This window comes from Triplophysa dalaica, chromosome 12, assembly GCF_015846415.1.
Source record: "Triplophysa dalaica isolate WHDGS20190420 chromosome 12, ASM1584641v1, whole genome shotgun sequence".
Classification (NCBI taxonomy): domain Eukaryota; kingdom Metazoa; phylum Chordata; class Actinopteri; order Cypriniformes; family Nemacheilidae; genus Triplophysa; species Triplophysa dalaica.
In genome coordinates, this window is record NC_079553.1 from 2,480,956 (window position 1) to 2,503,563 (window position 22,608).

General features: G+C 38.8%; 1 protein-coding gene across 1 annotated transcript in view; it reads right to left on the bottom strand.

The window, feature by feature from the left end:
- The window catches only part of col6a4a (collagen, type VI, alpha 4a), a 34,476-nt gene that overhangs the window by 6,904 nt on the left and 4,964 nt on the right, over nucleotides 1-22,608 (bottom strand). The window contains exons 2-35 of the mRNA XM_056762854.1: nucleotides 18,566-18,662; nucleotides 17,525-18,115; nucleotides 16,652-17,206; nucleotides 15,905-16,522; nucleotides 15,260-15,814; nucleotides 14,608-15,171; nucleotides 12,554-13,129; nucleotides 11,754-12,329; nucleotides 11,294-11,643; nucleotides 11,037-11,115; nucleotides 8,901-9,046; nucleotides 8,408-8,500; nucleotides 8,269-8,322; nucleotides 7,421-7,492; nucleotides 7,293-7,319; nucleotides 6,286-6,330; nucleotides 6,012-6,065; nucleotides 5,817-5,879; nucleotides 5,597-5,662; nucleotides 5,453-5,506; nucleotides 5,330-5,365; nucleotides 5,057-5,119; nucleotides 3,518-3,580; nucleotides 3,036-3,098; nucleotides 2,880-2,942; nucleotides 2,738-2,788; nucleotides 2,612-2,647; nucleotides 2,445-2,507; nucleotides 2,311-2,373; nucleotides 2,191-2,226; nucleotides 2,035-2,071; nucleotides 1,920-1,931; nucleotides 666-1,159; nucleotides 188-278 (exon numbers count right to left, since the gene is read on the bottom strand). Of these exons, the coding sequence (XP_056618832.1) occupies nucleotides 188-278; nucleotides 666-1,159; nucleotides 1,920-1,931; nucleotides 2,035-2,071; nucleotides 2,191-2,226; nucleotides 2,311-2,373; nucleotides 2,445-2,507; nucleotides 2,612-2,647; nucleotides 2,738-2,788; nucleotides 2,880-2,942; nucleotides 3,036-3,098; nucleotides 3,518-3,580; nucleotides 5,057-5,119; nucleotides 5,330-5,365; nucleotides 5,453-5,506; nucleotides 5,597-5,662; nucleotides 5,817-5,879; nucleotides 6,012-6,065; nucleotides 6,286-6,330; nucleotides 7,293-7,319; nucleotides 7,421-7,492; nucleotides 8,269-8,322; nucleotides 8,408-8,500; nucleotides 8,901-9,046; nucleotides 11,037-11,115; nucleotides 11,294-11,643; nucleotides 11,754-12,329; nucleotides 12,554-13,129; nucleotides 14,608-15,171; nucleotides 15,260-15,814; nucleotides 15,905-16,522; nucleotides 16,652-17,206; nucleotides 17,525-18,115; nucleotides 18,566-18,641 (6,385 nt within the window). The 5' untranslated portion in view covers nucleotides 18,642-18,662. The remainder of the gene's footprint in view (nucleotides 1-187; nucleotides 279-665; nucleotides 1,160-1,919; nucleotides 1,932-2,034; nucleotides 2,072-2,190; nucleotides 2,227-2,310; nucleotides 2,374-2,444; nucleotides 2,508-2,611; nucleotides 2,648-2,737; nucleotides 2,789-2,879; nucleotides 2,943-3,035; nucleotides 3,099-3,517; nucleotides 3,581-5,056; nucleotides 5,120-5,329; nucleotides 5,366-5,452; nucleotides 5,507-5,596; nucleotides 5,663-5,816; nucleotides 5,880-6,011; nucleotides 6,066-6,285; nucleotides 6,331-7,292; nucleotides 7,320-7,420; nucleotides 7,493-8,268; nucleotides 8,323-8,407; nucleotides 8,501-8,900; nucleotides 9,047-11,036; nucleotides 11,116-11,293; nucleotides 11,644-11,753; nucleotides 12,330-12,553; nucleotides 13,130-14,607; nucleotides 15,172-15,259; nucleotides 15,815-15,904; nucleotides 16,523-16,651; nucleotides 17,207-17,524; nucleotides 18,116-18,565; nucleotides 18,663-22,608) is intronic.

Sequence of the window (22,608 nt, forward strand, 5' to 3'; positions counted from 1 at the left end):
CCATAGACTCCCATTATATGAAGCAGAGAGGGCTGTGGATTTACCAAACAATCTTCTTTATGGGTCTACTCAAGAAAAAATATCACCTACATCTCAGATGGCCTGAGGGTGAGTAAATAAACACCAAATTGGAGGTTTTAGTTGATCTATCCCTTTAAGATACATTAAGTGATTAAGGGATGCTTACCAAAGCAGATAACACAATTCTGGATCTTACTGAGAGAAGCTATCTGGTTGTCCCGTGCCACGGTGAAGATAAAACTTTGAGATTCATCGGCCTGCATAACACAAAATATAGCAGAAATATGGCATAAGATTTAGAAAAGTTTGTGTTTATTTTGTCGTCAAATTTCTTAGTCACACGCACAAACAAGTGCATTAAAGTGATAGTTCACCCAAAAATGAAAATGCTGTCATCATTTACCCACCCTCCTGTCATTTCAAACCTGTAGGTCCTTCTTTCTTCCACAGAACACAAAAGAAGATATTTTGAGGAATGTTGTTGACCCATTCACTTGCATTGGCTTTGTGTTTATACAATAGAAGTGAATGGGTGCCGGCGTTGTTGGGTCACCAACTTTCTTTAAAATATCTTCTTTTGTGTTCTAAACGATGACCCAATTTTCATTTTTGGGTGAACTCTTACTTTAAGTGTCCATAACTACCTCAAATGCTCTTCGAATAGAAGGCACATTTTTCAATCCGATGACGCCAAGATTAATGTTCAGAGCTTTATACTCTAGAATGGCTGTGGTGAGAGATGTTGTGTCCTGAGACTCCCCGTTGGAAAGGAAGATAGCAACCTTCCTCATCAGGGTGGCCTTTCGTACGCGCTTGAACATGTTCCTGCCAACGAACCTCATGGCGGAACCGATATTGCGACGACTGGTAGAGGTTTTAAGGGCGATTCTTTGGATGGCTTGAATGAGCTCCTGCTTGCGGTTATAGTCTGTGAAGCGGATCAGGTATTTGGTGTAGGAGTTGTAGGAGACCACAGCCACACGCGCCCCCGTGGGACAGTTGCTCTCCACGACATTGATGTTGTCCAGCAGGGTGAGGACCGTGGAACGCATGCGCTCGAAGGCTTGAGGGGTCACGTCTCCAGACATGTCTAAGCCGATCACAAGATCGGTGGGGTTGGCAGGGCATTTCGGTTTATCTTATGAGAAATTGAGGTGGGAAAAATTATTAATATTCATAGTTTAAAATTACATCCATATCTTTTAAAAATTATGTCAAACTGACGATTCCAATGAAATCTTATCAACTCATCATTACTATTGCAGAAACATTTTTAACGCTGATATTCTATGTACTTGTAAAAAAACTAATTTGTGACCCTGGACCACACAACCAGTCGTAAGTTGTATGGGTATAAAGTAAACGATCATGTTCCATAAAAATATAGGTACAAAACTTTATCTTTGTGAGTGGATGCAGCAAAATCTAGAACAAAAAATAAATCACGGCATCAAACTTCTCTTGCTGCAGACTGTTCTTTGGAAAAAAAACGCTATCTATTTAAAGCTTAGAATACCTGCTTTCAGGTTCATCTACTCTCTACAATGGCATTACAGGGGCAAGCCAACAGATAGCGTTAAAACAAACCTGTTTCTTCTTAGCAACGGCCTGTTGCACCACCTCTATTGGACCACTTCAAAGGCGATTTTAACCTAAAAATAAATAGTTGTATACCAGCCAAATATTGTCCCATCCTAACAAACCATGATTATTTATTCATCTTCCAGACAATGTCTAAATCTCAATTTCAAAAAATTGACCCTTATGGTCCAGGGTCACATTTTCGATCGTTTTTAACCCCCCAAAAATGACAGATTTCATCTGTAATAATGGGTTATTTGTGCCTCTCTTTTCCACATTCCTTTGTAATTGAATAATCGCAAAGAATTGTGACATACCTTTACAGCACACTGTCAGGAAATAAAAAACAACATGATGGTTAATACATAGCTTAGCCATAATGATATAAATGATTTTGACTAGATAAAATAGAGACGAGATCAAATTTCTTACAACAGTTGTCTCGAACATACGATATCAGCGAACAGTCCTAGAAAAAAAACTCAAGGTCTGAATATAATAAATCAATTCTACTGTATCTTCCAGACAAGACCGAAAATAAAACATCAAAAGACATTCAAGCATTTCGTAAGAAAACCACACACTTACAGACATTTGCCTGGTTCCTACCGGTCCTCTTGGACCCTACAGGACAACAGAAAAGCTATTGGATTCTTCAACCTTCAAATATTTATAATTGTATGATTTATATGAATAATATCGACATACCCTGTGTCCAGGCATCCCCTGACTACCAGGATCACCACGAGGTCCTGCCCTTCCAGCGTTACCCTGTTTTCAAAAATTCAGTTAACAACTGAGTCTTTAAGGCTAACAATTAAAACGTGGAATACTGTTATTACCCCTCTTCCACCGTTGCCTTTAGGACCAACACCTCCATTTATGCCCCTATCACCTTGCTCACCCTGAAGGTCAATGGTGTGAGATTTGTATTATGATAAAAACACACGGTCACATCCTACAACATATAATTCTGCTCTTCCGAGGATGGAATTGGATGTAGACTCACCTGGAGTCCTGAATAACCTGGGAAACCTGTATCCCCCTTATACAAAGTAAAACAGTATCAGATTTATCGAATCAAGCCAAATTAAACTTCACCAGAACAAAATATATCAGCATAACGCTGCACAACCTTTTGTCCTTTGGGTCCTGGGAATCCATAAGCATCCGAACCGTCTATTCCCTGTTAAACGGATCCAACAAGATCCATCAATTCTCAGAATTGTAAAACATTTTGAATCAATCTAATATAAACAGCAGTTGAATTGACTAACTTGGAGTCCTCTGACGCCAGGGAGGCCAAGAGCTCCTTTAACTCCAGGATCACCAGGCTGACCCTGCCAGGCAACAGCGAGACGAGAAACAGTAATAGAGTTTAGCATTCAAATGCAGAGATTTCTAAATAAAGATTATTGAAATGAAGGTCATACCTTCTGTCCCCTGGAGCCTATGCTTCCTTTAGATCCAGGCCTTCCTAGAGAGCCAGGAGATCCCTGTTTGAGAGAGATCAATAATCTCATTCATTAGATTCTGTATGAAGGGCAACACTAAGAACGTAAGTGTAGTAGAGTAGGCGGGGCGAGACCGGGGTTCGAGTCCGTTGAGTAATTGTGAATTTGCGCCAGCTGTGCGCACACACTCGAATCACGTAGGAGATAGAGAGCATATAAAAGGAACGGGCGACCGGACCGTCGAAGAGAGAGGACCGGGCCCGAACATATGTTAAGTTTATATTTATGTTCTTGTGTTTTGTATTTATGTTTTGTTCGCCGGCGGTCGTCCGTGAGGGGCTGCCGACTGTTATATTATTTATATTAAATCTTTGTTAAATGTCTGCCGGTTCCCGCCTCCTTCCTTCCTTTTAATGAACCTTTCTACAGTAAGATTGTTAAATTATTATTTGAACATATACCTGAGGTCCAGGCAGACCAAGAAAACCTCTCTGCCCGACAGGACCCTGTTGACCAAAAGCACCCTAAACAGAGACACAAGAGAACAAATGTGAAGAAAATAACACAGTGTAAGAATCTTTTGCTTCGGCCGACTTCATGCTTCTTATACATTTCTGTGGTGCAAATCATTGTGGTAAACTTATTTTCATTTAGCATCAATGTTTTGGTGGAATTTTAGCTCAAGTACATTTTGAGCTCATATCATTAACTCTTTCACCGCCATTGACGAGTTATCTCGTCATTAAAAAAACGCTTCCCCGCCAAAGGCGAGTTATTAAGGCAATCAGTGTTTGTACTGTTGTACAGCAGGTGGCGCTATTACACACCACTGGCAAAAAGAACAGAATCCCAGAACCTAGAACGTATATGTTTTTAATGATTGTTCTGAGTGGAATCTGGGCGGAATCTTTGACAAGAAACGGCAATTATCTCAGCTGTTTAATCAAAGTGATGCATTTTTAAAGAAACCCACCCACATCTACGGAGTGATAAAAAACGAACAAATGAAGATAGAAGAATACGGTTTCTTTTGTTTAAAAGCTGAGACTCTGTTATTTCATTCCATATATTCTTTAAGGAAAATTACTGTAGCCATTAAATTTGGGTGAAAATGTTAAAAAACGCTGGCGTAGGCTGGCAACTTTTTTTTAAAGAGGCTGGCGGCGAATGAGTTAAGTACGATATTTTGGTAAATTAGAAATAAACAAGACTTTTCACAAAACAAGTTTTCACATATGTGACCCTGGATCCCAAAACCAGTCTTGAGTAGCATGGGAACATGTTTAGTAAAAGATACATTGAATGGGTTAAAATTAAGATTTTTATTTTATGTAAAATAATATTAGGATATTAAGTAAAGATCATGTTCCATGAAGATATTATGTAAATTTCCAACCTTAAGTATATAAAAACTTTATTTTTGTGAGTGGATGGCCTGCCGCCATATAAACACTACATATTATATTTTGAAAAGTGTTTAACTGGCATTATATACTCAAGTTTTGTCCAAAACTTGCACAAGTGTGTAATCTCAACAAACAGATAAGTTCCCAGCATCCATTGTGGCAAATATGTTTTGAATATTTTTTTTAGGTTTCCAGTGTGTTTGCTAACTTTATTTATGGAGTTGTTGTTGAAAATGCCTGTTGTGCTAAGAGTTCTTTATTTTGTAATGAATGATGCTTCATGATTGTCCCCATTGATGGTTGTGTTTCTGGTGTTGAGGTCTAAGTGTATGATCCCGAAAATAAATAAACCAGCGGCATCTGCTGACGGACATAATGTTTCGTTGTCACAGGAACATGCCAGCTGGTGATAATGAGGAAATTATGTTGTTTCCTTTGCAAAGTGCATTCCAGACATCTACATAATGGCACGCAAATGTGTTATTCACTACAAAGTCTAAACTCTGAGGGCTCTGCCCTTCTAAGGGAGTAGGGCATAGGAATGATAGTTTCTAAAAACAGATTTTTAAAAAATAGAATCAATTTATAAATTACCAATGGACCCGAAGCCCCAGGAGGTCCCTGTGACCCTGACTCTCCTGGAGGACCTCTGGGACCCTGAAAACAATTTCATTCATTAAATCAATTTGTTTGCATCACAGTTTATTTAGTTTGATCTAAAAACATGCATTTGACAAGAAAACACATGCAAATCTTATTTGTGGGATGTGTAATATACCACAAGCATTATCCTTTAAAAGATGATAACCTCTCTTAAATTGAGCAAAATCCTGATATAATAATACTGATATTTTCAAAGTACTTTACCGGTTGACCAACAGAACCTCTTCTGCCATTCGACCCCTACAACAATAAAAATCTATCAATATAAAAACAGGGTTTATACAGTATGTGTATTCCTTAATACAATATTATGATATCTAAACTTACCGGTCTGCCAGCATCACCAGCTTCACCCACAAAACCATCTGGACCTGGTTCACCCTGTTTATGCATAAGATTTAATTTGTCAGCATGGAAGACTCGGATTAATACTGAAATAAAATGTTTTGTATGTATAATAAGGTCCCATACCTGTACGCCTGGGCTGCCAACATCACCCTTAGGACCAGGGGAGTTGTTGTCTAATCCTGAATTTCCCTGTTTATAATATAAATCGAACATCAAGGCACTACTGCATTTTCTTTTTCCAAATGTCGCTTACAGGACACAAAGGCAGCCAAAGGATTACAATCTTGTTTTACCTGAATTGGTAAATTACAGATATTTCGATGTCCAGCTAAAGTCTACTAACCGGATCTCCTCTAAGACCTTTCTGTCCTGGGACTCCAGGGTCTCCACGTATGCCGCGAGGACCCTGCCGTTTTGAAACAATAAACATCACATTTTTCACCTGCACTTAACTTATATTACTAGAGATAATTGTGAAGTTGCAAAAAAATAAAAAATAAGTAGAAAGAGAAAGAGAGACAGAAAACATGGTCTTTACAGGGTTGCCTGGAAATCCTCGCTCCCCTCGACTCCCTGCTCCTCCAACGACCCCCTCAAATGAAAAAAATACATTTTAGAAAGGCCTCAGTAAGCAAGCTAAAGGTAAAAGGTAACTCCCTAAAACGTTTCAGTAAAATAACTTTGGCAGAAATCGGCTAAATACCAATTTAAATACCAGCTCAAATAAAAGATGTGTGTTTGGTTATCAGTTATATTTTTATGTAGTCCAAGACTATTCAGTGAAAGCCACAAATCCACAAAATGTTTCCTACCTGTTCACCATCGACTCCATTCAAACCATCTTCTCCTGCATCTCCCTGTGAAAGGAAAAGATGAAATGAACCTCAGATGCTTAATGAGCAAACAGCGGTTACATCATTTGCAATAACATGTCGTATGAAAGCGAAAAAGACAGGAACTCAATTTAAGTGCAGCCCTATAAAACAAGTCGACTCACAGGGGGAAACGTAAATTTCCAGATGTTTATCAACCTTACCACGAATTTCTTTTGTTTTTACCAGCAGATTTTAACACTTGGTGGCTCAAATACCCATGTGAGATCTCTCTTCACATTATCAAAGCTTTTATTTTATTTTTAGTGTATGATTATTCGTAGTCAGGTAAGAGCCATTTTCAGGATTGTCACATCCATAACGCTACATATTCCTCATAAATGGACAAATGAAAATAAGTATAAAGTAACTATTTTATGTTCTATAAAGAGGCATCACTTCTCCATACATTGGGTATTATTGCTTCAGGATTGTGCATTTTGTTTTAAAGAAATCCTACAAAGTTTATCGTCTCCGCGTCCTTTTTTTGTCACATCCCTAACGCATGTTTATTTCCCTTTTTTAAAAATAACTTTTTTATATTATGACATTTTTTTTATGTTAAGACTATCAACAAGGGTTCAGTAAAATATAAACAGATGGTTCAATATAATCGTAACAAATTCATTCTCTGAGCATTTTTATGTCACGTCCATAACGCAAAATGTCACGTCCATAACGCTAAGAATTTCCCTAAAGTAATCCAAAAACAGATGGCGGCTAATGAATCCTGTCTAGTAATAATTAGGCGACATACCTGTATATGATTATAGATTATAAATGTAACAACCCAGCTGATAAAAACTAAAGAAATCATCACAGAAACTAATGGTTTCCATTGAAATACTATACTGGTTGAGAACCACTGCCCTATGCCATGGCTTTGAGTCCAAAGCAATCCACATATTTATGAAATGGAAATGTATTAAAAAAATGATAAAACTCACATTTTCACCTCTGTAACCTCTGCTACCCTGTCGAAAAAAACAAACAAAAATAAATGCTAGAATATTTAGGCATTAAAGGCAAATATAAAACCATGTGGTACAAAAAGCATTGAATGGTTGTTATGTACCTTCATTCCACTCCTTCCATGACATCCCTGATATCCTTGTGTTCCATTGAAACCGGGCGGCCCTCTCCGACCCTGCAACACGCATTTATTGAACAGTACATGAGAGTCATACAACATCATTAGATATTAAAAGAGGCTCAACTTATTCATCATTACTCTTGGTTTAAAATATATGCCTAGGATTTTGATCCAGAATCCTATTGTAAAACTACAAATAGTGCTACAAATAGAGTCTCCTCAGCATAGCAGCTTAAAAATGACCTTTGATTGAACTCTTTCATGTACACATACATGAGGTCACTACGGGGAAAAGATATTCAAAAAGCCATTTCTTGCATATAGGCCTATGTGGAGTTTCATGACATAGTTGACTTGGTTGCAGAACGACCCATACAGGGGACACTAAAAAATCATCTTAAATGACTCATAAATAACTAAGAGTTGTTATATACGTTTAAATGGAGATGAACAGATATATCGGCCAATAATCGACATAAATAAAGCGATAGTTTGAAAACACCTGATGACCAGGGCCGATATGCAATGCAATGAACCTGTGCTCTGTATATAGAACAACAGTTTTAGAAACATTACCTGTTTGTATTCAATATTAATAGTGATTATATGAATTAATAACATTCAGTAAATTAATAATTGTTTAATCTTCATAATCTGTATCATTATATATTTGTATAGGTGGATACGTTTCGTATCGGTGCATCTCTAGCTTTTAGTTGAATTATTATGTAAAGACACAGTAACACAGTAATGTGCAAAGGCATAAAGATATTTTATCAGAACAATCTGAAAAAGAAATGCGATGTAAATTGAAGTAATGAACAACTCACAACTTCTCCTTCATCCCCGGGGAATCCAGGATTTCCCTTCTGTCCGGGTAATCCCTGTATAGAAGTACAGTATGTGAGACACAAACTTTTTTTTCTCTAATTTTAGGTAAACGTTAAGCGTAAGTTTAGTCATAAATGCCTTAAGCCCTGGACGACCGTAGGGTCCATGTACTCCCTGGTTACCAGAGCATTTGCACAGCACATTACAGCACAACCTGGAAGCAACTGTATCCTGAAGATTAGAAGAAAGTGAGAGATAAAGAAAGACGGAAAGACATTTCATATTATGTTTGGCACATCAAAATCTGTTTTTGACAAACTGAACCAGGCACTAGACATCCTCCCATCTTTCTTCTCTGTATTGTAAACCTCATAAAGTACTTACGGCTGTTACCCTCTCTTAAGCAGCCAAACCCTTCTTCTCACAGGAAGCCATTCATCAACACCAGAGTCATAACACTGCTTGATCGCTAAAGCGACTCATGAGGCAACTTGTGTACTTCCATAAACTAAAAGGAATTAATAAGCTCTCCGGATGCATTTCAGTTCACCATGTCTGACTGCCTCAAAGTTCCAGCCTTTGACTCACGGGCAATCCATGATTCTGTGTCATGTGATTCGTTGTGACTTACGATCTCTTTCTGCATGACACTGGCCACATTCTGCATGCCGATGGAGAGAAGCTGTTTGTAGCCGAACCCTCGTCCAAACTCCAGCCTCTGCAGATCAGCAGTGTTTCTAAATCCATCCAGTGCCACGGTTAGTAGAGCATGGACACCTGTTTAGCATACCACAAAATAAGCTTTTGTAAGCATAGGGCCCTATTTTCACGATCCAAGTGCATGGTCTAAAGCGCATGCCGCAGGTGTACTCATTTAGTCATTTAGCAGACGCTCACTGTCCGAATCCACTTTTGCTAGTTTAATGACAGGAAAACGGTCGGCGCGCACGGGCGCTTGGTTAAACGGGATGTCCCGATTCTCGTAGCCTGTTAACAGTCACCCGTTCCGTATACGGGACACCTAAGTTTGGATCAATATTGTGCATGTAATTTCTAATCAAATCATGATAATCTATATATCATTGGAAAGCTCTAAGACTCTAAAATACAAATTTCTTTGGGTTTTTTTAAATAATTTTTGTAGGGAGAATAATTGATTCTTTTTATAAAGAGTAAGCTGAGATTTTTTGTTATCCGCTTGCGACCCGTATTTTTTAATCAAATAAAAGCATAAACTTTTTTTATATATTTTTTACAATATTTTTTTTTAGCAATAATCAGCTACTTTTCTTTTTTCAATCGAGACCGACCATAAGTCTTTATTCCAATGAATTCATGAGTTACCGCCATTTTAGTTCCAACATGCGTTCTCATGTGTTGGCTCAAAAAGGACTCCGAGAGTCAACAGGTTTAAGGAGTAATGGGTGTTTTTTGGGCGTAACATGCAGTAAACCAATCAGAGTCTCATCTCTCACTCCCTTTCAGAGCCTGTTGCGCTCGCACCATGGCGGACTCGCCATTTAGATGGCGGATCTTGCAAGAGCGAAGACTGGACGCTTCTCCTGAGAGGAAATGCATCTACAGGACAAGTCGGATTTTTATCTTCATGTCCACAATAATCGTATTTTTCAATTTTTTAATGAATCCTAATAAATCCAAATAAAAAAGACAATATTTTTATTTGAATTTCAGGAGACATGTTGTCAATAAGTTTCTTGAATTTTAGGAAACATGTTTTTTTTACATTGGTCTTACATATACGTCTCACATAAAGTTCTTAAATTTACTTACACTGTAAAAAAAAATACTTTCCCTGTTTAATATTACAGAATTTTCAGACATTTTTGAAATGTAGTGAAAAAGCCAAATTACAGACATAAACTGTAAATTAACAGGTTTGTATAATGTGAAAAATGAGACAAACATGTCCTCTTACTTCACTAAAAAGCCATTTTATATTTTTCTCTGCCGCCCTAGCTGCCAGACTATTTCCTATTTTGCAGGATTTTTTACACTCTTACCTACTATATACATAGATTGAAAATGACAAAATGGCAAAATATTTTTTTTTTTTAAATAATGCCATTTTTCTGTTACTGTATATCCTAATAAGAGCACCTCAGACGTAAAGTAGCTTCGAACAGACATTAAATCCAACAAGTCTTTTAAAGAAGTAGGTTATTTGCACATGACGTCACGGCACTGCCCAAAGTGCAGATGGAAGGCAGCAAATTATTTCCGAGGTTTAACGTACCTAAACAATGACCAGGGAAGCGGACATTTATGTCAAATCTTGCGATACACTAATTCCTGTGATAAGAATTGTCTGACGTTAAACTTGTTTTTCACCATAGATGTTCATTATAAAGAAACCACATAACGTGGCTCAAGGCAGCGACAAACTGAGAACTTTTCTGTTATCATGTTTATGTTTGATATCAGCTGTAAACAAATGGATTTAATTTGGTATTTCGTGGTCGTTGTTTCGGTAAGTTAAGCCGTTTCCTTATAATGGACCTCTATGGGGAAGAAACGCTAAATGCGAGATATTTCACTTTATCTATTTATTAAAGTCTTGTTCTTTTAAAAGAAACTAGTGATTATTACAAGTAAGGTTTGACAGATATTTGGGATTACCTGATCGTTGTTCAGGTCTTTAAACATAGTGATAATGAATTACTATGGAGAAAATCATTGCTGCCCTCCAGCTGCACCTCGCGCATCATGAAATCCACATGATTGCAAAAAACAAAATGTGTCAACATACCACTTTTCCTGAGTTTCTCTGCAGCATCCAGAAGCTGCTCAATAGGCTCATCCAATCCGTCTGTGAAGATGATCAGCACCTTAAGGGGACACCCAAAAAAATCAGCATTCTAATGGAATAAAAACCAACTTGGTCCTAAGAGAAGGCACCTAAATTTTGTTATAACATCAACCATTGCTAGTCCGTGCTTATTGTTATCCTTAGTTCACTTTTTCATACAAATGGTTTGGTCCTCTTTTGATAGCTTCCCGACTCACCTTGATGTAAGACTTAGAAGCTTTGAACATCTCCTGAAACGAGCCCAGAAGCCTCGAGTTGAATTTCAGTGCTTGTGGATTCTGAAGCCCCACCACTTTATTAACCACATCTTCACTGTACCCGGCGAACATGTAATCATTAATCTTCTGTCCATTAGCGCTGACCAGACGGAAACCTATGTTGTTATTGATGGTTGGTTCGGTGGCACAGCACAGGTTGTGTACGACAGACACATCGCGGACAATCTCGTGCAGACTAAACTGCAGCTTTTGCTGGCTCTTGAAAATGGACGGAGAACTCGAACTGGTCGTTGAGATATCGAATCCTATTGCGATGTCAATGGAGCAACCTGTCAAAGAAACAAGTTGAAAGTTGTCATTGCCAACAAAGTCGAACCACAAGGTGATTAGGATTCTCACAATTTTACGTTAGACACAGACAAATGGCACTATTACTTACTTGGACTAATTGATTGATAATTGGTGCAAAGGGCGTCAACAAATGTTGCTGCCCTCAGATTGAGGCTGTCAAAGTTCTCCACCAAGAATAACCTGTCCGGCGAGCCGGCAATATAACTGAGCTGCGACATGGAGACTTCCCCTATACCAATGGCAAAAATATTAATGTTCATATTCCGGAGAGCATCAGCAGCGGCGGTCACATCATCACTCGAATCGCCATCAGTAATGAGCACAAGGTTTTGTGGTACGCCATTTTGTTTGCGACTGCCTTTGCCGTCTTCAAAGAATTCCACAACGTTACGAAGCGCCGCTCCAATTTTGGTCCCTTCTTTAATTTGTGTGATTTGCTGGATAGCTGATTTTACGCCTTTGGCATCTTCATGCTCATTCAAGTAGAACTCTTTTTGATACCGGGTGCTGAACTGGGCTACACCAATTCTGAAAAGGTCCCGTGTGACACGGAGCTTGTCCACAAGGTCGAGCAAGAAGGCAATCATAGTTTTCCATTGATCTTCTTTGATGCTTTCAGATCCATCAATTAGAAACACCAGGTCCGCCACTTCATTTTGACATTCTTAAAGAGAGATGATATTTGAGATAATGCTGATCGTGATCTAAACATAATTTTTTTTATTTTATGCTAGAAATATCTGCCAATGGGTTGATTTGAAGCTTTAGTAAAAAATTTTAACCCATTTGTAGATTTAGCATTATGTATTATACTCTCTGGGAATAAAAATGTTTGTACTGTTTCATCAACTGATTTACAAAAATATACACGGGTACAAAATATTTTACCTGGTTTTGACATGTTGCACAGCGTACCGGAGATGTTATTTTGCAAACCTTGAAGAGCCTTATAATTATCAACCTGGAAAACGTTGTTTTTGTTCTTGGTTATAATCTCCAGCTCACTCCTTTTGGCATTCGCTACTCCGATTCCATACACTTTGATATGTTTTGCCGCATATTCCTCAGCGCGTGCCTTTAAATTATTTTTGTCTCTAGCCGGTCCGTCTGTGATCAAATATAACATTTGAGGGATACCCCGTTTCTGGCGCCCACCGCGCTCTTCATTGAAGTAAGCGAGTGAATATTCAAGGGCTTTAGCTGTGTTGGCGTTTCCAGTTGAATATTTGAGATTTTTTATGGAATCAAGTACCTGATGTTTACTGCTGTACTGGTTTAAAGTGAATTGACTTGGAGTGTCCGAGTAGACAATGACGCCAATGCGAATGAGATTGTCACTGACCTGTGTGCTGTTCACCACAGAAACTAAAAAGTTAAGGATGTTTTTTTGAAACTCCGGGGAACGAATCTGGCTGGTGCACTGAACAAGGAAAATGACATCGGCCAGCAGTTCTTTCTGACAATCTACAGGTGAAACAAAAAAAAGTGTTAATGATCGTTCACATTGTTAGATGGCAGCCTTTTATTTTTGGTGTGCTTGAAAACATAATATGAATTACTGGAGATAATAATGTGTTCTTCACATATACAGTACACAATACAGAAAAAACATAAATTAGATGTATTGAGTGGTGTAACTATACACTTAGTGATGCACAATACTAGGTGTATGCTTACGATTGTGTCACAATATTTGTAAAAATAAAACATTGACCAAACCTTCTGTATCTAAATAAAAAAAGAATGAAATTAATATACGTCAGTCATAAGAAAAAAATAATATTAACTTAAAATTAAAATTAAGAAAGGGATAAAGAAAGCTAAACCTAAGCTAAGAGATAACTTCTTAAAGGACCAGTTCACCCAAAAACGAAAATTCTGTTTGTTTTTTTCCAAGCCACAAATTGTTCCAATCTGCATAAATTTCTTCACATGATGAACACATAGAAAGATATTTGGGAGCATGCTTGTAACAAAACACTTCTTGGCCACCATTGACTATAAAAGTAGGAAAAAAAATTCTGCTGAACTCGAAAGAAGATATTTTGAAGAATGTAGGAAAGCAAACAGTTCTGGGGCACTTTTGACTACAATTGTCATTTATTCTACTATGGTAGTCAATGGTGGCCAAGAACTGTTTGGTTACAAGCATTCTTCAGAGCATCTTTCACGGAGTTCATCAGAACAAAGAGGTTAATACAGGTTTGGAACTACTTGAGGGTGAGTAAATGGTGACCGATTTTTGGGGATGAACTGCCCTTTGCATGCATATGAATGGAAGTCAATGGAGTCTAGTGTGACTGCGTCTTTAAACTTATTAAAAAATCATAATATAAAAGAATCGCCATAGCTCTAAGTTCCATATCTGATGTTTTTTTGTATCACAATATTCAATGAAACAATGTATTGTTGCATGTCTTATTTTTTTTTCTAGAGATTAATGACATCTCTGTAGTGGAGTAGGCGGGGCGAGACCGTGGTTCGAGATCGGTGAGTAATTGTTAAATAGTGCCAGCTGTGCGCGCACCGGTCTCGAATCACGTAGGAGATCAGGAGCATATAAGAGAACGAGTGACCGGACCGTCGAAGAGAGAGGACCGGGCCCGAACTTGTTTGTATTTGTATTTATGTTTTGTTCGCCGCCGTATTATTTATTTTGAATGTTTAAATGTCTTCTGGTTCTCGTCTCCTTCCTTCCTTTTAATGAACAATTTCCTTTTCAGATTCTTCCCGAGAAACAGACTATAGAATCCTCACATATACCCAAAATCTCTCAAAAGTCACTTTGATCTCAGAATAATTTTACTACTAGTTATTATCTATCCTATGGACTATCGCCATACTAATCTAGCATGCAAAACACAAACCAAGCTGGTTTTCTCAACAGGTCTGTGTGGCGAACAGTTATGTAAAAATGACAACAATGAAACGTGTACAATCACCTGTGACCGTGTAGCACATCTTGAATTGAAGGTCTTTGTCTAAGGTCTGAATTCCCTTAAAATCCTTTTCCAGGTACACTTTATCTGCACTCCCACTGATCGACAGAAGCTGTGCGGTGTCAACACTGCCCACACCGATTGAGTAAATGACCACACCCTTGTCCCTGATGGCTTTGGCATGGGTGGCAGCGACCTCCCCGTCGTGGGCCACCCCGTCAGTGATAACTATGAGGAACTGTGAAATCCCAGGGCGGCCACCGCGGCCCACGTCGAAATACGGGGAAACAAACGAGAGAGCTTTTCCTGTGTAAGTGTTCCCGTTTAACTGATTTATTTTGTCGATCTCTTCCTGCAGTTTTGTCTTGTCATAAAACTTATTCAGGGGAAACTGCTCCTTTGGGTCTGTGCTGAACTGGACCACACCAATGTGCACATCATCTCGTCCAATGACAGACCCATTTACCAATTTATTGATGAATGTCTTCATTGAAATGAAGTCTTCGATTGCAATGCTAGTCGAGCCGTCAATCAAAAACATGACATCTGCCACCTGGCTCCTGCAGGCTTTAAAAAAGTACAATACAGATGAGCTCACAGTAAACCAAACCAGTAAAACGTGATCATTTTTTCCTGTAAACAATTCTAGTTTTACCTTCTTGTGAGCAAATATCGGTAAGAACATCGGTCTTGATAACATTCAAAGCATCGTAGTTTGTGACAAAAAACACCTTTGAGTCATCCGCCATTTTTAAGAGATAATCCCGATCGGCAACCCCCACTCCGACGGCATAGACCAAAACGCCTAGATTGCTCAGCTCAGCTGTAGGCTTACTCACATCATCTTGAGATTTCTTATCGGTGATGATAATGAGAATGTTTTGCACGTTAGCTTCCCGAGAAACATTAGCCTCCCTAAAGCGCTCCGCCACATACGTTAGTGCAACGCCCATCTCTGGGCCTCCGCTGGGCTGAAGCATGTTTCTCACATCTTTTTCTAAGGTCTCCCTGGTTTTGTGGTCCTTCACACTGAACTGTAGCGTGGGCGTGCGGTCAGCTTTTACGATCCCCGCGCGGACACGATACTGTCCGATGGTGAACAACTTCAGAAGGAATAGTATGAAGTTCTTCACGTCTTCGAAGTCTGCACGAGTGCCCGAAGAAGTGTCGAGGAGAAAATAAATGTCGGCTTCTTCTGTGTTCACACATGCTAAAAATCACAGAACGGAATTAGATAAGAATCAACTAATCCAAAGCAAAAAAGATTAACTGATTAATATGACATACAATCCCACGTTACCTTGTTTAAGGGTGTGTTTGTTGTCCTTATCAAACCTTCTGTTAACCACATCCTTACAAAGGCTCTTACTAAGACTCTTCTCCAGCGACGTAAGCATCTGAAAACTTTCCACATTGAACATAAACTGCTTTTGGGGGTAAGATGCAATTTTTAGCAGCTCCTCGCTGCTGGCGTTCTTCACCCCGACGGCATACACGGTGACTCCCGAACGTCTAAGTTTAGGGGCAGCATCGGTGACATCATCTTGCGACTCTCCATCTGTGATGATGATGGCGATCTGCTTGACGCCAAGAGCTTTCCTGCTGCCTCTTGTCTCAGTGAAGAGATTATCTTTGGCAAACGTCAGGGCTGCGCCTGTTTGGGTTCCTCCACCTCTGTATGGAAGGATTTTAATGTAGTTCAGAATGTCGTTCTTGTTCCCAAAAGAGTCCAAGAAGAATCCAGCACTTGGCTTGTCACTGTAAAGCACCAATCCCACCCTGACGCTTTCAGGTTCCACCACCAGACCGCTCACAATGCGATGCAAGAATTGTCTCATCAGATCATAGTTTTCTGGCCCAATGCTGCCTGATTCGTCCACGATAAACACAATATCAGCTACTTGGGCCAATTTGCAATCTGTTCAAAGACAAAGACTGTGTGAGAATGTAATAGCTTGCTTAGAGAAAATTCTTTTAATGCAAGGCAGCAAAATAAAACACCATCAAGATAACTTTTAAAGTTGCACCAAGTAACTAACAAACAAACCTCCTGTAACATTTAAAACCTCCTCCGTCTCAATGATTTCTGTGATATCCGTAGCTATTTGTGTGATATCCTGTTTAAACTCGTAACCACTTAACACAGGTGTCAGGCGGCGTAAATCTGTTTCCAATCTCACGTCTATAACAGTCACATCTTCGTTTTTCATTCTACGTGTGGCCCCGAGCACAGAGTCTGAAGATTCTCCAACTCTCATTACCAGTATGTACTGCTTGTAGCCTCCGGAAATTCTGCTGCCGGATTCCGTGTTAAGAAAGTTGTTAAGAACGTAATCCATGGCATTTCCTAGTTTCCGATCTCCCTTGGGCCTAGGTTCAAATCGGGTTATGTACTCTTTTGCCTTCGCTGTGTCCATGTAGTCGCTGAATAAAAACTCCTTGACGACGGTCCCGCCAAACTGTGCCAATGCGATTTTATTCGATCCGTCGCCCACCTTGAGGTTAACAGCCAGTTGGGTGAGAATATCTCTTATCTCTTGTTTCTTGGTCGTAGCCGAACTGTCCACCAGGACAAACACGTCGGCAAACTTTTGTGCAATAGCTGAAACAGACACGCAATGCAGGCATGACAATAAAAACAACCAATAAATTGACTTCCTTTATATTTAACTTTTAATGAATATTTTTTCTAAATATAGAATTTGTAGCACTAAATGTAAAAAATATTAAATAGAAAAATAAATAAGAATTGGATTTATATGTTCATTTAAAATAAAATAGTGAGGTTTTTTAGCAAAATATTCATATGTACTAAATTTGGAAATGAATTTAATTTTCTTTATGAAAGACAATTAGTACGTTTTTGCCCTGAACATCATAATGGACACAGGCTTTACAGAAGAAACAGAAGCTCATTTACCTTTGCCTTGATCCTTCATCAAAACACACACAGTCTGCATCATTGTTGTAGTCAATTCTTTCAGCGCTTCGTAATTTTCAATATTAACCACAAAACGCTCAGCTGGGCTGCTGGCGATGGACCTCATCTGGGTGCTATTGGTCTCGCCAACGCCAATGGCAAAGATGATAATACCCTTTGCTCGAAGAGCCTCAGCAGGTGCCTTTATATCATCTGTTGAGTCTCCATCTGTGACCACCACGATGATCTGCGGCACTTTCTGATCGATCCGACTACCACCCGCGCTAGTGAAATAGCTTTCCTTAAGAAAGGTCATAGCTTTCCCCATGAATGTGCCTCCTTGTCGCAAAGGGATCTTGTCTATTTTCTGAAACAAGTCTGCTTTGTTGGCGTAGTCCCCCAGCAGAATTTCTTTGTGGGGATCAATGCTAAACTGAACGAGGCCAACCTGCACGTTTTTAGAGTCGATTTCCATTCCCTTCACAACATTACGGATAAACGCCTTCATATCTCTGAACTCTCGAACGGCGATGCTGCTGGAACTATCCATGAGGAACACAATGTCAAAGGCCAAAGTTTCATCCTGGCATTCTATCGATGCAAGCACAATGTACAAAACACTATAACACTTGACATTCTGAATTTAAAGGGAAAGTTCATCCAAAAATGAAAATTCTGTCATAATTTACTCAGCCTCAAGTTGTTTCATACCTGTATACATTTTATTGTTCGACACAAAAAACGGTGATTGAAAAAATGTTTGTAACCAAACAGTTCTAGGACACTATTGACTTCAAAGTAGGAGTACTCAGTGGTGTGCCAGAGCAATTTGGTTCCATAAATTATTCTAAATATCGTCCTTTGTGTTCAACAGAACAAAGTTCTTTATACAGATTTGAAACAACAGGAGGGTAAGAAAATGATGACAGAATTTTTATTCTTGGGTGAACTGTCCCTATAAGATTTAACACTTATTCCATTATGAAAAACAATTCAAAGCATATATATTTTAGTGAATCAGACATGTTGGACAGTATTTACCTTTCTGTTGTGCAATGCTCGCAAGGAAACATGATGCAACGATGAAGCCAAAAAGAAATCCCTGTGTCATCCCCATTGTCTTAGAGCACTCCTATGGCTTAATAGAAAAAAATTATAATTCCCTCACAGTGACTATTTATTCACATTTTTATGTCACTTAAAACCTGAATATTACTCATTCTTTTGCGAAACACAAAAATCGACAATATGGAAGTCAATGTTGTTTGGTCAGCAACGCTCATTAAAATATCTTCTTTTGTGTTCTGATGAACAAACAAAGTCTGGTTTGGAATGACATGAGAGTGCTTAAGTGCTAAAAGAAGTATTGGGGTGAATTATTCCTTTTACAGACAGAAATAGCAATGTCAAACAGCACTCATAGACAAAGCCATTCTGTATGTCTACTACAACAAAAACATTATATTCTACAATACGTTTACCAAAAGAGGCAAATAAATGCTTGCTTTCTCTGTAAAGACTTGCTATAATTGGCCTGAGCAGGTCATCTGTGACATCTCAGGTCAAACATCAAACAATGACCCAGTAACCCTCAAGACAAGCACTCACTGCCAGAGACCACCAATCTTTCATGGTGGGATGGAAAGGAATGTCAGTCTGCTCCTATTTTGAAGAACACAACAGCTTGCAATACTTACAAATTTCAGCAACACAAGAAATGCATCTCGACACAGCTTTTGCATTGAACTATTTGATTAAGTCATGTTATTGGTTACAATAAGTGCAAATGTCATTATGGACATTTAATAAAACAAGTAGACAAATTCAACATAAAAAGGTAGAAAATTGTACCCACAAACTTTTGTACAATGCGGAGAGCTATGGACTTAAGTGTGGTCTGAAACCAGATATTACTGTAAACTTCATGATTCTGCCTAAACATGTCATGTTTATTCTTGGTCTGTGGCATAGTCATGGAAAAGCCTTAGGTTTCATGTGGAGAGAGAGAATTTAAGATCTTTTTGATCGCCATACTCTCTCTCCGGTCCGTGTCTGTTCCAACCCTCTCGTTCCTTGTTAACGTTAAATTGTCAAGTAAGTCTTAATCAGAGTTTAGTTAGAGTTTATGTCAAGTGTTTCCTAGTTTAGTCCAGTCTTAGTCGTCTATGTTCTGCCGTTTTTTAATGTTATTCTGTTTTCTTGATTTACCCCATCGTGGGTTTTTGTTTTGTGTTTTGCTTCTTTTTATTAAAAGTATTTTTGTTACCCACATAATGCTGCCTGCTCCTGGGTTCTAACTCTTGCTGTCACACCCACCCAGCTATCCGGTGACGGTAAACACTCCATTATCTATGGCACATGATTTCAAAGCAAACTTTTCCATCTGGACTCCAGATCATACATATGTGAGTATTTTTCAATCCATTCCGTCTATTCCAATCCTGTTTATTTTAACATAAACATTTCCTACACAGATAAAGTCGCATGTGTACCAGCCATCCCAGAGCAGGAGCGCAAAGGAAATGATATCTAATCTATATTCACATCCTTTGCTCTTCAGCTCAAAAAGTTTTGCTATTCTAACAAACCCGCAAATGAAAGCCAAGTGGAAAACATCTTTATTTCAGGAGACTTTTAACAGAGAAAGAATTTTGTATGCAGCTGCTTGGCAGTCACACTCTTTATTATGCTAATTTCCTCCAGGCTGTGATCTCATGTATAGTGTTCTTCAATTTATGAACAATATCAAATGTTCTGATAAAATGGAGATTGGGACAAAACACCAAAGCTTAGAAATCATTTTTTAAATCTTTACTGAGAAAAACCAACTGAATGATAAGAGAATCAGCTGCCTGAAACTGTGGGAACAGAAGATTGTTGGGTTCTTATATGAAAGAGAAAAGCAGGTCTTACATGTGGAAGTAATTAAACTGTGAAAATAGAGTTGACAGATCAACAGAACCAAGTCTGACATTTTCCTGAGACAAATTTCTGTTTGTAATATTTATTTCATGCCTGTTTCCGGTCTTATGATCTCAAGTATATTAAATAGCCATGTTTGGCTCAGAAATTATTAGGACTAAATATCTAAAATGATTTGTCTGTAGAGTGAAGGCCATTTATATATTTTACCTCACGCTGTGAAGCTATCAAAATGTTAATGCCAGAGAACGCAACAGAACTTAACCCCATAATAACCTGCGTCCATTGAAACGCAACACCTGGCTTTGGGTTTAAACCAATAAAAACATCTGCTTTTTATCAAATAAATAATATCTGTTCACTGACTGGTCCTTAAACAACCAATCACAATGAAGTCACAACCCCTAACTTAATCTTCAGACATGCATGACTCACCGCCATGGCATTTGATGGGCATAGAGAGACTTTACAGAGCTTAGCATTTGGTGTTTGCTGGTTTTTGTGTTCTTCACCTTGACCAGAGGTGCTTTCCCAAAGAGAAAACATCTAAATAGTGACAGACATCGTAGTTGCGGTGCACATACAAATCCAATAAACACAAAGCTTTTATGTTTTTTTAGAATCAGTTTGATGTATTGTGTAGGGTTATAACACAGCTGTATACGTTTAACACCTTGCAAACGATCTTCCATGGTAAGATTTTTTGTTACTGTCAAGACAGATGACAGCATGGTGCATACGCTCACAAGCACCTGGTCTGGATCTCCAGTGCAGTTACAAATTGCGTGGGCTTTACAAAGGTAACATATGGTTAAAATCAAACTTTAGCTCAAAAGCTTGTACCCATAGCCAAAACTCGTATAGTTTCTATAGCCTCACCCTTTCAGCCTGTTGAGATCATCCTTTTAGGAAAAGCCGAAAAAAAATCATAAATTACTCAAATTAATCGCCCTCAAGACGTCAACCGTAGGACCTCTGTTTATCTTCAGACACAAACTAAGATAGTTTTGAAGAGGTCCGGGAACCTTCTGACTCCTCCATAGACTACAACAACCAAACTTCAAAGCACTGAAAAGTGAGTAAAGACCTCGTTGAAATAGTCCATGTCACTCCAGTAGTTCAGCTTTAATAATATAAAGTATAAAACAAAAATACAGACTAAATTCAACTAGATTATATCCTGACTTCCGTGTTAAAGGAGTCATGAATTAAGACATCAATTTTAACCCGAGCTTTTGTTATATAAGAGAGAATCATGTTCAAGCTAACATCCTGTAAGTGTCTGAAAGTGAGCTGAAAACTCCCTTGTTCCTGAAATTACAACTGTTATTGACACCAGGCCAAGCGAACGGCAGGTCCTGGAATGCACCTATCTATGACGTCACTGTGGAACACTGCCTCCACAGAAGAATATTAACGATTACTTCTCTAGCCCCGCCCACTGGTTTGCCCATGACAGTACTGAAGTAACACAAGTTGCGCGGTACCAGTTAGAGCTAGCAAGCAATAAACATGCCGTTTAAGATTGCTAGGTATTGTGCAGTCAGTGCATGGTTGTGGAGGAACACAGTCGCTGCATAACCTTCTTTCGGATTCCGACATTAGTAATACATAGTTGAAGTTTATTTTTAAAGTCGTTCCAGCTCACGTGGGTAAAACATTACCGTGGATTCCTTTGTGGAAAAGGAACGGGTCGACGCTGGATTTGCGGAGAGACTTAAATAAAAAAACTGTGCTGTGCCGTCAATATTGGATCCGATATTAATGGCTCAGCAATCTTATGCGAGTTAAAACATTTTTTACTATGCATTACTCTTGCCCATTAAAACCGAGCGTTTGTCAAGCCGGCCTCAAAACCTGGGTAGAAACATAATATTTATTGATTTTGATGTTTTTGAATGTAAAAACTTCATACTTCACACAACAGTATGAAACAATGAACAAGGCCAGTTCATTAAGTTTCCACATTCACAGTAGATCCGGGTTTAAGCACCACACAACGCATGCTCGTAAACATATGCATATGTACCAGCCATTCCAGAGCAGGAGCGCAAAGGAAATGACATCTAATCTACACTGCCCGTCCAAACAAAGTCACTACCTGGATTTAACTAAGCAAACAGGTAAGAGCCTCCCATTGGATTGGAGGTCTAGGTTCTTCA